Genomic DNA, 15,164 nt, shown 5'->3' on the forward strand with positions numbered 1-15,164 from the left:
ATAGATAGATAGATAGATAGATAGATAGATAGATAGATAGATAGATAGATAGATAGATAGATAGATAGATAGATAGATAGATAGATAGATAGATATGTATAAAAAATATGATGAGCAAGATTTATAAAAACATTACACAGATGCTCATCAGCAGATATCCTGTAGAGTTTTTTTTTAATAAGGCGGGGTTTGGTATTCCATCTACCTTTTGTTGTGTTACAATGTGACAAAGAGCTGTGACCATTGTTAGACATACACATTTTTCAAGGTGATCAGGCTACGTGTGTGTGTGTGTGTGTGTGTGTGTGTGTGTGTGTGTGTGTGTGTGTGTGTGTGTGTGTGTGTGTGCACGTGTGTGTGTGTACTTGTGTGCATGTAATCGGGAAGAGATAAAAGAAAGCATTTTCTCCGGCAGTGTGCCTACCAGCTGCTTGGCTTAATGCTTAACCAATAGTGAAGTCTGGAACAGGGCTGGGGTCAGACATGGGGCCCTGTATGTGTTTGTGTGTGAGATGTATGAGAAGGGGTGCCCATTGTAATCACACACCCTCCCCTCCCTCTCCTCCCCAGCCATCTGCTCGGCGGAATGCAGTGAGAGGCATGGCTACTGCGAGGCCCCAGGGGGCTGTACGTGCCGCATGGGCTGGCAGGGCCCTTCCTGCAATGAATGCGTCCGCTACCCAGGCTGCCTCCATGGGACATGCAGCCAGCCGTGGCAGTGTAACTGTCAGGAGGGTTGGGGGGGCCTCTTCTGCGACCAGGACCTGAACTATTGTACTAACCACAAGCCATGCGCCAATGGTGCCACCTGCACCAACACAGGCCAGGGCAGCTACACCTGCAACTGCCGGCCCGGCTTTGGAGGTACCAACTGCGAGCTGGAGACCAACGAGTGTGACAGCAACCCCTGCAAGAACGGAGGCAGCTGCAATGTGAGTCAACAATCAGTTTGTCTGCTTATTATAAAGATGCAATAAGAGCAAGATAAGATAAGAAAAACTGATCCCATGCAGGCAAGTTTAAGTTTCACAACAGCAGGAGATAGGATAGGCCATGTGCAGCAATATACTGCAAACAACAGAAGAAAATGAATGGATGGATTATAAATTGTGCTAACAAAAAAAGAAAGAAAGAAAGAAAGAAATAAAAGAAAAGTCAAAATTGCACTTGAGGGAGTAGAACTAGATGATTGCTCTCTACTGGTCTACAGAAGATTTGACACAATGCATACAGAATAGTTCTTGGCAGCGAAATAGATTGGCTGCTTACGTCCTATTTTCTAGATCGTTGCTCCTTGAGCTGAAGGTTTTCTTTCCTTCCACAGGACCTGGAGAACGACTACTCCTGCACCTGTCCTCAGGGATTCTATGGGAAGAACTGTGAGATCATTGCCATGACTTGTGCAGATGGTCCCTGCTTCAATGGCGGCACCTGTGTGGAGACAATGACTGGAGGCTACACCTGCCGCTGCCCTCCCAGCTACACTGGCTCCAACTGTGAGAAGAAGCTGGACCGCTGCAGCAACAGGCCCTGTCTAAATGGTGAGTGTACGGCGACATCTTGTGGCTGAAGTACAAATCAACCAACCTTGGCTCTTCGTCAGTGGTGAAGTGTGACTCTCAGCACTTCTGCATGAATGCACTTGTACCAAATGTAATCCAATTAACACTCCTTCTTTAAACGACTGGCCACCTTCTGATTTAATGGATGCTGAACAGAGTGTTTCTCTCTTCTGCAGGCGGTGAGTGTCTGGATCTCGGCCAGAGCATCTTGTGTCGTTGTCAGGCAGGCTTCACAGGTGCCAACTGCCAGGTTAACATTGACGACTGTGCCTCAAGTCCCTGCCAGAATGCTGGAACCTGCCAAGATGGTGTAAATGACTACACCTGCTCCTGTACTCTGGGATACACTGGCAAGAACTGCAGCGTGCGCTCAGATGCCTGTGGCGCCCATCCCTGTCAGAACGGTGGCACTTGTTTCACCCACTTCACTGGGCCCGTGTGCCAGTGCCCCAAGGGCTTTATGGGTCCCAGTTGTGAGTTCACGCTTCAGCCCAGTTTCAAGCCAGCTTTGCGCCAAACCTCCCAACCCTCATCTACTACCCTCACCCTCTCCTGCGCTCTGGCTATTCTGGTACTAGTCCTGGTTGCAGGGATCCTCTACTTGAGGAGGAGGAGGAGAATGCAGGGAAGGAAGCAGCTAAGAGACACTGCAGTTTATAACGACTTGGAGACAGTCAACAACCTGGGTGGAAGCGAAAGAGACGCCTTCCTCGGCCCCAATGGCCTCTTCAAGATCAGCAACAGCACAGCCCGTCTCAGCCTCTCCCTCTGCCCAGACGGCAGACCGGGCTACAGGCACAACCCTGTGGAGAACAGCCTCTCCAGAGGGGAGCGTCAGGACTTCATGTGGAGAGATGAGGCAGGACTGAGATGAAAAGCGACAAAGCACAGATTTGAAAAACAGGGAAAGAAACACATTAGCACTTGTTGCTCCTCTTTCGATATGTACAGTGAGGGAAGGAGTAAATCCACAAGGTGGAAACCACTCGTGCTCACAAACCAATATAAACATCACTGAAAAAAGCAAAATTGTGACAAATAAACTATTCTGATATAGATGATTTATTACTGAGAAGGTATCCGGGGCCAAGCTCTTCCATGTGTAAGACCCAAAGAGACAAATAATATGATCCACTGTTCATAGGACCTAAAACACAAAACCAAATACAGGAAGATCCGATATCCAGGCCTCTTTTGGAAAACTGCCCAGATGTGTTTTGCTGGGTTATTCTTTTGAATATGTTCACTTTGTTGTTGTTTTTTTTAAACACTCAAATTTTCTTTTGCTTTTCAATCTTCCTTTTGCCATTATTTCCTTGTTGTGCGTACCATCATTTTTTTTATCCTTTTATTATTAATTATTATTTATTTATTTGAAAACTCGTGTTTATGGTTTCACTTTGTCACAGATGTAGAGATATATTTATATGATGCTAAATGAAGACCGATGCTTGATGCTGTGCATGGATGTTTTGTAGGCTGTGTGAGATATCCCAAAGATATGATGGGCAGGGATATAATGAGAATGTGCTTTTTCACATAACGTCAGCCATCACTGTAATTTATATAAATATATATAATATAGTACTGCTGTTCATGTGCCATTTTGAGTTCATGCCAAAGTTTGTTTTATGTTGCATCTTTTCATTCATATTATTTATTTGTAAGTTCATTATGTCATGGTTGTGATGTGAAATAAAACTTTGCTTTAAAGCGATCCGAGATTTTAGGATTCTGTTCCACAGGCTTGAACAGTCCTGTTTTACATGGTATCAGTGGTGATTTATATTCTGGTTGATCTAGGAGGCAATGACTTCAGAGCTCAAATATATATTTTTAAATAAACTAGTTTAACTATTTACTAATTCGCTCAAAAAAAAAAAAGGTCAAGATGCTGAAAAATGCATCTTCATTGCACTCACACACGGAAATTTCGAACCAGTGACTATCAGTCCGGTTCTTGTGTACTTTGGCTGACCTCAGACCTTTCTCCCTGTTTCTCTTCCTTAAGAATGGCTTCTTAGCAGCCACCCTACCGCTGTGACCATTCCTGATGAGGCTTCTGTTAACTGAACAGATGCTGTTCAGTTTATTAAACCTATTTTCCCTTCCAATTTTTCTGCTTCCTCAGATTTTTTTTCCAGGAATACACTGCACACTTTGCTGAGATACAGCAAGTTTTTAGTTTATAGCTCTTCAGGAATGAACTCGCTGATGCTATTTTATACCCATCAAACTATGTTCTGTTTGGCACTTTTCATAGATTCAACTAAAGAAATCAGAACAAATGAGGTGTTTTTGTAAGAAAGTAACTAAAGATGGCAATTACAATAGAAGTGATTCTGTCTCCTTGGAGGCAAAATGTAAAGAAATGATAGGGTAGCTCAAAACACTTCTGGATTTTTATGTTAAAGTGAGACGGAAAGTACTAACTACAACAGCTGCAGGACAGAATTTATGTATAAACGCTGTGACATAGTTAAAAGACAATATGCAGGACGGTGTTTTTTACAGCTATCTAAAAAGTGTGAGGAAACTGTATCACATGTTTATTTATTAATTAATATTATAGATTTCCTCCATGTTTTTTCTTGATAAAAGCTCTGCATGTTACTGGTGTAAATACATCTGGAATGAGAAAATAACTAAAATCAGAGACAGCTTTAAGCCTTCAGGACCCTCTCACGTGGAATCAGCTCGCAGTTTAGATTAAGGAGACAGAAACCTTCTCTAAAACTTGGTTTGATAAAGCTTACAGTTAGCCCCTTACTGTAGCTATGATGACAGACTCATGATGCACTGAATGCCTTCCCTTAACCCCCTATTTCTCTCCCAATGCATTCATATATGCCACTAATGGGAATTATTAATTTGCCAATCTCCTAAATTGTGGGGGAAAATATCTGCTCCTCCCTTTTAAAAGGGCGTACTTGCTCCTAATAGCTGTCATGTGTTTGCTCATAGGGGATGATCGCTGGAGTTCTTACTCTAATGTTGAAGGGTCTTTACCAAACAGTATAAACTGCCTTGAGACAACTGCAAAATAAAACAAAAAATACATTAATTTCTATCTTCTAATCAGACATTCGGCTGTGCTGAAATACAGCAAACAGCTTCATTCAACTGCTGCAGTAATCCATGTTAGAAATGCTCAGCTGAGTAAGGAGAAATTATAGTTCATCCAGTCTTCAAGAATGTCTAAAGTGTCAGTTGCAGCTACAATAATAACCACCAAACGCTGTGATGAAACTTCTCCAGATCTCCAACAATTCCCTTTGATACTAAACAAAAGTGGATTGGAGTCACTAGCCTGAGAAATCAACAGTTAACAGCAGCTCAGATCAGAGCTCAGCTCAGTGCTTTGCAGCCATGTCTCAGAATCAGGTGTTTATCAGGCTTTCAAAGAAAATAAACCACTGATGAGGTTCACCAACAAGATGAGAACAAAGAATCATGGACATTTGGCCAGAAGATATTTGAACTTGGTCTGATAAATCTAAATATGAGATGCTTGATTCCAGCTGCCATGTCATTGTGGCAGAGAGAGGCTGACAGATGGTATGTTCCCTAAGGGTTGAAGGGGGGGTGCATTCCCTCTTTTATGGCTTCTAGACCAAGAATATTGAGTGGTGAATAAGATCCAATCACCATTACAACCACCCAACCTTAACCCATTTGTCAAGCTGTGAAAGGTAATGGAAAATGAGTATAGCTGTAAGAAAGAAAGTTTTACTATGTGTTATTGGGAAGATTCCTAAACAAAGTACACTCTTGGTGCTTCCACAGAATTTAAAGGGTAAGTAGCAGCTCAATGCTTCTCAATCAAATCTTCTTCTTCTTCTTCTCATGGCTCATCCCATTAGGAGTCACTCCAGCACTTTTTCCTATGCTCTTTTTATGTAAGTGTACTTTCCAAGCACATAGTGTTAGATAGTAAACACTTACTAACATTCTATTTAAATGCACACCGATGGATGCATCCGCGTAACGCAGCGTAAAAAGATTAGTTGTTGAAGAGAAAGGACCCACTCCCTTTCAGAGGTCTCGCTAAGTGCCTGAGGTGGTGGTAGGTGTGCATGCCATGTGCCCCCCGTGAACGCTTACACACGTTGCGCCTGTGACATCATGAGCTTAAGTGACGCAATCGGTTAACCAGGCACAGCTGAGTAATTAGAAAGTGAAAATATCTCTTCTTTTATTTTCATGTATTTATTTATTCTTTTCTTGTTTTTATTAAAGGTTTTACAATCGGAATGGTTCAGTGACTTGCTCTATGTTCCAGAGAAGCCAAAGATTCAATTCAATTCAGTTTTTATCAAATCACAAAAACATCTCAAGAGGAACAAGGAAAAAAAAAAAGGTGGGAGCTGTGTCGCCTCCCAGCTCCTCTCCCGTCCGTGCGCGTCAAAAAGGCGAGAAACCAGCCCGACCAGTCCACAGCAGAGATGGCAGCAGAGATGGCAGCCGAGTGGACAGACGCAGCGCTCGAAGAAAACGCCGGCGAAGAGTGCAGTCGTAGCATCCCGAAGAGACATGCCCGGGTTACGGTGAAGTACAACAGGAAGGAGCTGCAGCGACGCCTCGACGTAGAGAAGTGGATCGACGAGAGCCTGGATAGACTGTACGCGGGGCAGGTGGGTGTCTCTGAGAGAAGTGAACTGATTTAGGATACTGCACAGTACTGTCTGCGTGTCCAACACGTTTAAAAGCTTTCGAGTTGAGAAGAAGTTGAAATGCGAAATGGAAAATATTATATTTAAACAAGAATGTTGCGTGAAGACACTTTCCTGAGACTCATCTTCAGGTCTCTGTTGATTTATGAGGTGTTTAGGGAATGAGGGGTGGGGCACTATGTTGTCCTTACAAGGCCAAACATCCTGTAGATGTGAGATCTGCTGCTGTTCCCGTCTCACAAATCTGTATTTGTCTTGGAGCTTTCTGCCTTACATGGGCAGTGTGGAACTGGGAGAAAAGGAAGAGGGGGTAGGAGGGAGAATGCTGGTTTTATGTCCCAGGAGGGGGTAAACACTACATCTGGGAAGCAGCTGACAAGATGTTAGAATCCCTCAACAGGAGTTGCAGGGAAAGTTTCTTGTTTTTGGACTTAAGAGTTATAATGAAAGTCTGGTTTGATTTTAAAATGGCAGCATTCAGATGGTTACAATGATAAGTCATCTCTCCAAATAAAAAGGAGCGAACATACCAATTTTCTCATCATCCCCATACCCAGAAGATTCTGAGTGAGACAAATGCTTTTTGTTTGTAAAATGGTCCTTTACAGTGAACCGACCTTACTCAACCAAGTATGATTATGCAACATAAGGTCATGTCACACTCAAGAACAGCATTTCATTGTTTTAAAAAAGAAAACGAGCTTAACAGGAGTTGCTGTTATAGTGCATAGAGTTGCAGTCCTATAAGTGCCAGGGGCCTGATCACAAAGGCAGTGCAGTGCACTGGTGTGCATGGGTGGGTGGACTGGCCCTTCACTCAGCTTGTACAATAGCTGTTTGTTCAAACAGAACACGCCACTCTTACTGTAGCCTATTACATGAACACTGTTAACATTTGGTCCCCACAGCCTAAACAATGCAATTAATGTTTGCAGGCTGAATGTAAATATTCCAGCTACTATTAAAGCTTAAAGTACTATTTGGACATGGAGGTTAAATGTTTCAGGAAGTCTTTTTAACTTAGTGACTGTTAAAATGGACATTTACACATGGCTGAATCGCTTTTCTCAGCATAAAGGTAGCCTACCTTTAGAACTTGGGTATTCAGAAAGTCCCTGTAAGTATGCGTACTGTGGATGTGCTGACTAACGGACATCTGGTAAGAATATTACTGTAAAGTTGTGCAAAAGTCCAGAGGGTGTGAGGACTCTCTGAATGGTGTGGTGTGTATGAAGATGTTTTAGACCATCATATTAGAAAATGTTCATCCAAATGGTGAAAGTCCCCATCCAATGGTGACTTTCTGTTAGATTTAATTTTAATTTATCAGCTGTTTGTATTCCAAAAATTATCATTCCCGGGGAGTGAATCCTATCCTAATCTCAGCCTATTCCTTTTTATGGTTTTTATTAGCCAGTTGAAGTGGAAGAGTTGAGACAGGCTCTAGGTGGTAGTGAAGAGTTACCAGATAACTGGGAAAGTACAGCTGACGTGTTGAAGTATTTGCTGTATCGTCTGGACAAATGAAAGAAGACCAGGAGACTCAGCAGTGGAATGAGCAAGTACACAAAAATATTCAAAGGAGGAAGCTGGCACAGAAAAATTGAGATCGGTACATAGATGAAGAAAGTGGATTGGGGTAGGCTAGACATACAGCAAAGACAGACAAAGTAAAAGAAAAGGCTTATAGTGAGCTTATGCTAGCTTGGACACTGAAGGAGAGAAGGACTTGCACTAGCTTGGCAGAGAGCTTGAACTGGAAAGGATGTGCAGCAGGTCAGGGTGATCAAGGATAGACATGAAAATGTACTAATTAATAAAGAGTGCTGAGAAAATGAAATAAATACTTTAAAGAACTTACGAATGAAGGAAGTAGTAGTAGTAACTACAGAGAGATAAAGCTGGTGGTTGGTTTGCAGTAGTGATCGCCAGTTTGATGGATGTGTTTTGTTCACATGATCATAGTTACTTTGGATCCACTGACAACTGAAAGGACAAAGTCTTAAGTTATGAGTTAGTACCTGCTCCAAAAGGCACCGACAACACAAACACCGTAAAGATCCAGTGTAATGACTTAAAGTAGTAGATAAGGTCTAATCTGAGGCAGATTTAAACCAGCTCCAGCTGCCTATTTCTGGCCACCTGGCAATCAAAGCGGCCACCCCCCAAACTTTTGTATCCAAGTGAATTTCATTCAAAATAATTATGAAGGGGGAAACTATCCACAGAGGCTGAAACAGTTCTTTGTACCAAGCTGCAAACATGCTTTTTAGTGCTATAAAGCTGGGCATATTAATATGTGATTCTATGGGGAATGACTAACTCTTGAACCCAGCTTCAGTTGCTATCTAGACAAACAGCAGTCTTTGAAACCTCCGCATTGGCCTAGTTTTTCAACGCCATAGGTTGCCCCTTAAACAAAGAAACAGATGAACAAAGCATTTAAAGCTGAGTGCATGCCAACTGCAGGAAAACGGACGATACTTGATTTTTCAACTGATAACAAAATCAGTATTGTAGCATGCATCTGTCACATTCTTGTGACGTGTGTATGCCTTCTACGATGACTCACTGAAGCGTTCCACATGTGTGTTTTCATTACTTCCATGTCCATGTGTTTCCCTCAGGAGAGTGACATGCCAGAGGAGGTTAACATTGACGATTTGCTCGACCTTCCGAATGAAGAGGAGCGAGTCAAAAAGTTGCAGGTAATATGACCTGTTGCATTTATCGCTATCTTTTCAATTTTGGCATGAGATAAATGGACGTGTTGTTTTGTTTTTTATTTCTGACCAAATAAATAAAGTAAAAAACACAAGGTGCATTAATGAGGTTGGTATACAAGTCCAAAATTGAGCAGGTAGACGTAGACACTCTTCAAGACAAACCCCCTTATGTAACAACGAACAAAGAAATTTACAAATTAAATTTTATACAGGTTGCTACGTTCTCATTAGCTATAGATATGTCCACATAACAATAATAATGGAAAATAGTAGTTAGAAATCAGCAAAACGGAGTCAAAACGATAAGTTTGATAAGTCAAATCATCTTCATACAAACTTTTTTTTTTTTTTATACAGTTGTGTGAACTTAAGGTTTGTTTTAACACTGTCCTTTTTTTAAAAACAGGAACTTCTACAAAAGTGCAGAAGCAGCACAGCGGTAAGTTAAAACTGCAAGTTACATTTACAAGCACTGATGCAAACATGCACGTGAGCTAAACTAAAGCTACAGCCCGTCTTTCTTCCTGCGGTCCTTCCACATTCCTCAGCAACAACTTTTTTTTTTTCTTTTTTTTTTTCCTTTTTTTTTTCCAGTTCAGTGATTGAAACAATGAGGCTCTCTGGAACAAACAGAGTCAGTGTAGGAGCTGCATTTTTATTTTTTTTAACTCAGACTTAATTTATTAGACTTTTTGGATATGGATTAGATTAAACTGATTCACTTTTATCCAAGCACTGAAACATTTTTTTCCTCCCTTCTATATCCTCTCCTCACCATGGACTATATGCCCTAAAAAGTAAAGTTTTCAGTATGACTTCAATAAACACTTTCCTAATGAGTTGATGATCTCAGTTGTTAGCATTTAGTCACTGATGATCTCATTTAAAGAAAAATAGATGTTGAAGCAGAGTATTGTTTTGGCAGTGGATGCCTTTGTGCCTGACAAGATCGACAAAGATTAACATGGGGGCAGCCGAAATGCTGTTGAGGCTTCAAAAATGTTAGTCCATAACTCGGTTAATGGTTTCACGGTTGCTGCATCTATCTTTTCTGTACAGTCTGCACTACTAACAGTGGAAGGGACAAAAACCACACTCCTGTTTGTGCAGAAATCGATTGCAAAGTTTATCTTAAATAAACGTGAGCAGTCCAAGTCTAAAGTTTCCATGCTGGACAGCTGTGGATGGATGTGACGTTTGCACCGGTGATGACTGAAGCAAGCACACATACAATATTCAACAGTCAGTGCACGTATGACTAGGTGAATATTGTTTTAAAATAGATTCAATTAATGAAGGTAATGAATGAATGTAAAACACCTGCAACAGCTACAGCTGATACTAACACAGAGATTTAGTACTTCTGATGAATGTTTATGAATGTTCATAGTAAACAAATGTGGACAGGGAGTATTTCTACATGGCAGGGGCATCTGGTTTTTTCACCTGCACGTAGACTGTTACATAACACAATATATCTGGGTATTGCATGTCTCAACAAACTATAGGGCTCAAGTAGCTAAAGCAGCGAAAAGCTTAACCAAGTGTAATGCTAAACATAAAATTAAAGGCATCACGATCACATGCTACCAACAACTCACAAATCACAACAACAGTGTCCTCAAGGTGCTTTATATTGTAAGGTAAAGACCCAACAATAATACAGGAGAACCTCAACAATGTGATAACCCCCTATGACCAAGTGCTTTGGCAACCGTGAAAAGAAAAATATCCAGTTTAACAGGAAGAAACCGCAGACACACTCAGTCTTAGGGAGGGACGGCCATCTGCTTCGACCGCTTGGAGGAGATTCTAGAAACTAGAGTATTGGGGTGATAATATTACTGGCCTGATTATTTAAGACCTTGTATGTGAGGAGCAGGATTTTGAATTCAATTCTGGATTTAACAGGAAGCCAATGAAGGGAAGCCAATATAGGAGTAATATGTTCTCTCTTTCTAGGCCCTGTCAGTACTCTTGCTGCAGCATTTTGGATTAACTGAAGGCTTTTCAGGGAGTTTTTAGGACTTCCTGATAATGACTTCCAGCCTGAAGTAATAAATGAATGAACTAGGCTTTCTATCATCACTCGGCAACAGGATATTTCAGATTTTAGAGATATTATGCAAATGGGGGAAAGCAGTCCTACATGTTTGTTTAATATGTGCATTGAAGGACATATCCTGTTAAAAACCACTCGGGTTCCTCACAGCATTACTGGAGGCCAAGGTAATGCCATCCAGAGTAAGAATCTGGTTAGATACCATATTTCTAAGCTTTTCAGGGCTGAGTACAATAACCTCAGTTTGATCTGAATTAAGAAGCAGGAAGTTAGTGGCCATCCAGGTCTTTGTCTTTAAGACATTCCTGCAGTTTAACTAATTGGTGTGTGTTATCTGGCTTCATGGACAGATAGAGCTGGGTGTCATCAGCATAGCAGTGAAAATGTGCACTATGTCTTCTAATGATGCTGCCTAAGGGAAGCATGTATAATGTAAACAGAATTGGTCCTAGCACTGAACCCTGTGGAACTCCATAATTAACCTCAGTGTGTGAAGAGGACTCTCCATTTACATGCACAAACTGGAGTCTATTAGATAGATATGATGCAAACCACTGCAGCACAGTACCTGTAATACCTACTGCATGTTCTAATCGCTCTAATAGGATATTATGGTCGACAGTATCGAACGCTGCACTGAGGTCTAGCAGGACAAGCACAGAGATGAGTCCACTGTCAGAGGCCATAAGAAGATCATTTGTAACCTTCACTAAAGCTGTTTCTGTGCTGTGATGAGCTCTGAAACCTGACTGAAACTCTTCAAATAAACCATTCCTCTGCAGATGATCTGTTAGCTGTTTGACAGCTACTCTTTCAAGGATGTTTGATATGAAAGGAAGGTTGGAGATTGGCCTATAATTAGCTAAGACTGCTGGTAACAGTTTAACTACTGCCAGGTTGAAGGCCTGTGGTACATAGCCGGTTATTAGAGATTGAAACATTAATTAATGGCAGCACTTCTTTATGCAGGTTTGTAGAAACGGGGTCTAAAAGACACATTGATGGTTTGGAGAAAATTATTACTGAAGTTGACTTCCTCAGGCTTTACTCAACAGAGCTTTGAGTTTTTGTCAGCCTGGCTACGGTGCTGAAAAGAAACCTGGTATTGTTCTTACTTTCATCAGTCAGTGATGAATAATAAGTGGCTCTAGCTTTACAGAGGGCTTTAAAAAAATATAGCAACAATTTATTTTTCAAGGTTAAATGATGATCTTCTAAATTACTGAGGCACCATTTCCTCTCCAGCTTACAAGTTGTCTGCTTTAAGGTTCGCATTTAAGAATTATACTGGTGAGGCAAGCACCTCTGGTTTGAGGCTTTCTTTTTTTTTTAGATGAGCTACAGTATCCAGAGTCGTGTGCAGTGAAGAGATAAGATTATTAACAACATAATCGACTTCTATGTTGGTAGTTCCTGTAGCTGCTCTGTATTGTGTTGGTGTATGGCAGGGGTGGGGGAACTCCAGGCCTCAAGTGTCGGTGTCCTGCAGGTTTTAGATATCGCCCTGGGCCAACACACCTGAATCTAATGACATAGTCATTAGCAGGCCTCTGGAGAACTTCAAGACATGTTGAGGAGGTCATGTAGCCATTTAAATCAGCTGTTTTGGATCAAGGACACATCTAAAACCTGCAGGACACTGGGCCTTGAGGCCTGGAGTTCCCCTACCCCTGGCGTATGACTTTGAAGAATATAACAGTAGCTGTAGCACTTTCAGAAAGATATCTGCTGTGATGACATGTATTCCCCTTTTTTATTTTATTTTATTTTATTTTTTTGTTATTTCCACTAAAATCTTTTAAACTGTAGCAATTTTATGCATTTAACCTTTCATCCACATACGCATGAAGTTTTGGTTCACTGACACTGGATCATTTGGAAAACGCCTTTTAGGGAGAAGATATTTGGGAGCTCTGTAGATGTGCAGACAGGGAAAAGTGAAAACTGTCAGAGGCTTACTTGCTAGCATGGTTACATCACCACCTTTGCACAAGTGCATAGACTCCATTAGATGTTGGATGGCTGGAAACTTTCTTCAACTAAATGAGGAGAAGACTGAAGTTCTTGTTTGTGCTTCTAAAAATGTTGTACCTAGTGTTATGGAAAACTTGGGTCCACTTGCTACATTTGCAAAACCGTCTATCAGGAGCCTTGGTGTTAGTATTGACTCAGCTCTGACTTTGGATGCCCATGTAAAATCTTTGGTTCGCTCCTGTTTTTATCATTTGAGAAACATTGCTAAGCTGAGTCCCATTGTATCGCGCTCCGAATTAGAAATTGTCATTCATGCATTTGTTTCATCTCGTCTGGACTATTGTAATTCTTTGTTTACTTGTTTATGTAAAGCCTCTTTGGAGCGTCTGCAAGTTGTTCAGAACGCTGCTGCAAAGCTTCTGACCAAGTCCTCCAAGTTTTCCCATGTCACACCCCTACTGATCCAGCTGCACTGGCTCCCCGTTAAATTCAGGATCCGGTTTAAGGTTTTGACCTTGACTTTCAGGGCTCTGCATGGACAAGCACCAACATATGTGAGTTTTTTTTTCCATACATTCCCGGCAGGTCCCTGAGGTCATGTGACCAGGGCTTGCTTGCTGTCCAGCACACGAGGCTGAAAACAAAAGGCGACAAAGCTTTTGGAACTGTGGCCCCCAGATTGTGGAACTCTCTCCCACAGATCTCAGGAGCCTGAGATCTGTGGACTCAGTGGTCGCTTTTAAAAAAAACAGCTAAAAACTCATCTTTTTAAACTTGCTTTTAGTTGATTTTTATTTTTAGGTTTTAGCTTCTGTGAAGCACTTTGTGATTTTTATCTTGAAAGGTGCTATATAAATAAAGTTTTACTTACTTTACTTACCTTATTGGTTTAACAGCATTTCAGTTATGTTTTTTTTTCTTTTTTTTTTTTTTTAAAGAAAAAGATGATGACTCTGTGTTTAAACCTCTATACACATGGACTAGACCTTACTTTGACCATTTAAACTTTTATCTAACTCCAGATTAAGTAGTTACTCATGAGGACATTTACACCACATCACAACATGGAGGGGGGGTGGAGGGGGGGACCTCCCTCGTCGCAGCCTTGAGGTCATTCTCCCGGGACTCTGGTGCTCTTCGAGACATTCTTCCATCTATGGACATATGAACACTGAATACTCTTAAACAAGAATGTGTGGAAAAATGATTAAACGCTACATTTGGTTCTGCTTCGTGCCTCACAACAATTAATCGTTATCAAATAAGAAGCTGTTTGTTTTTTGATTCTCTGATAAGGGCTGCAGGGTTGTAATAGTAGATTCAGATGCTTCCAGATGGTTCCACATATAAAGTATGTTGCAACCGACACAACTATGGTCTCCTATAAATAAAATCTATAAAAAAACAAACCCTAAATATCTGATTAAAAAAGTTCCCATCTTTAATGTATTACCAATCTCGCGTATCTAATCAGGGCTACAACTGGCAAAGGCATAACTGAGTTCCTGAAGAGGTTGCAGTTGTTACACAGTACATACGTGTAATTATATTGAGCTCATTGTAACTTCATTTTACTTTCTAGTTGTATTAAATTCTACTATTGTCCAGTGTTGCTTCAGTCAGTGAGCCATAAGGAGGTGCTATTACTGTCATCTTTTATTTTAAACAAAAAAAGACCAAAGTAAACTGCAGTAAGCCTGAGTGCTGTGGGTAGGATTAACCCCATTGTCAATCGATTTATGATTCAAATTCTATTTTTGTTTAGTTTTTTGTTTGTTTTGTGGGCAGAGTCATGGAATACTTTTTAAATACTATATCTTGTGTATTATAGACAGAAATGATTAGATTTAGGTTGTGCTGTTAAGTGTGAAAGATCTCTTAACGGACTGGGTTTCTGTTTCACCCTCAGACCTTCATCAAGGAGCTGGTGGTCAAGCTACAAGGAGTTCACAGGAAGGATGAGCTGCAGAGTGAAGGCATCGAGCATCCTGTCATCTGTCATGGCCACTATCGCCATGAGCCTTATCACTTCAACAACCCACAGCACCACCACCACTTTCACCACAACCAAGAGCAAAATCAGACCCTCTGATGGCCCAATAAACACACACACACACACACACACACACACACACACACACACACACACACACACACACACACACAC

At 41.2% G+C, this 15,164-nt stretch overlaps 2 protein-coding genes across 2 annotated transcripts in view; both read left to right on the forward strand.

Moving 5' to 3' along the window:
- The window catches only part of dlb (deltaB), a 5,200-nt gene extending 1,536 nt beyond the window's left edge, over positions 1-3,664 (forward strand). Inside the window, exons 5-7 of the mRNA XM_005935996.2 lie at positions 571-932; positions 1,325-1,541; positions 1,739-3,664. Coding sequence (XP_005936058.1) covers positions 571-932; positions 1,325-1,541; positions 1,739-2,436 — 1,277 coding nt within the window. The 3' untranslated portion in view covers positions 2,437-3,664. The remainder of the gene's footprint in view (positions 1-570; positions 933-1,324; positions 1,542-1,738) is intronic.
- A 2,103-nt stretch (positions 3,665-5,767) lies between these two features.
- ppp1r14aa (protein phosphatase 1, regulatory (inhibitor) subunit 14Aa) lies at positions 5,768-15,158 on the forward strand. Its single transcript, XM_005935995.3, has 4 exons — positions 5,768-6,196; positions 8,863-8,943; positions 9,368-9,400; positions 14,907-15,158. Exons 1-4 carry the CDS (start codon positions 6,008-6,010, stop codon positions 15,087-15,089), a joined length of 486 nt encoding a protein of 161 aa, XP_005936057.1. The 5' UTR covers positions 5,768-6,007; the 3' UTR covers positions 15,090-15,158.
- The last annotated feature ends 6 nt before the right edge of the window (positions 15,159-15,164 follow it).

The sequence above is a fragment of the Haplochromis burtoni genome, unplaced genomic scaffold, assembly GCF_018398535.1.
Source record: "Haplochromis burtoni strain Fernald_Lab_line unplaced genomic scaffold, NCSU_Asbu1 Contig_24, whole genome shotgun sequence".
Classification (NCBI taxonomy): domain Eukaryota; kingdom Metazoa; phylum Chordata; class Actinopteri; order Cichliformes; family Cichlidae; genus Haplochromis; species Haplochromis burtoni.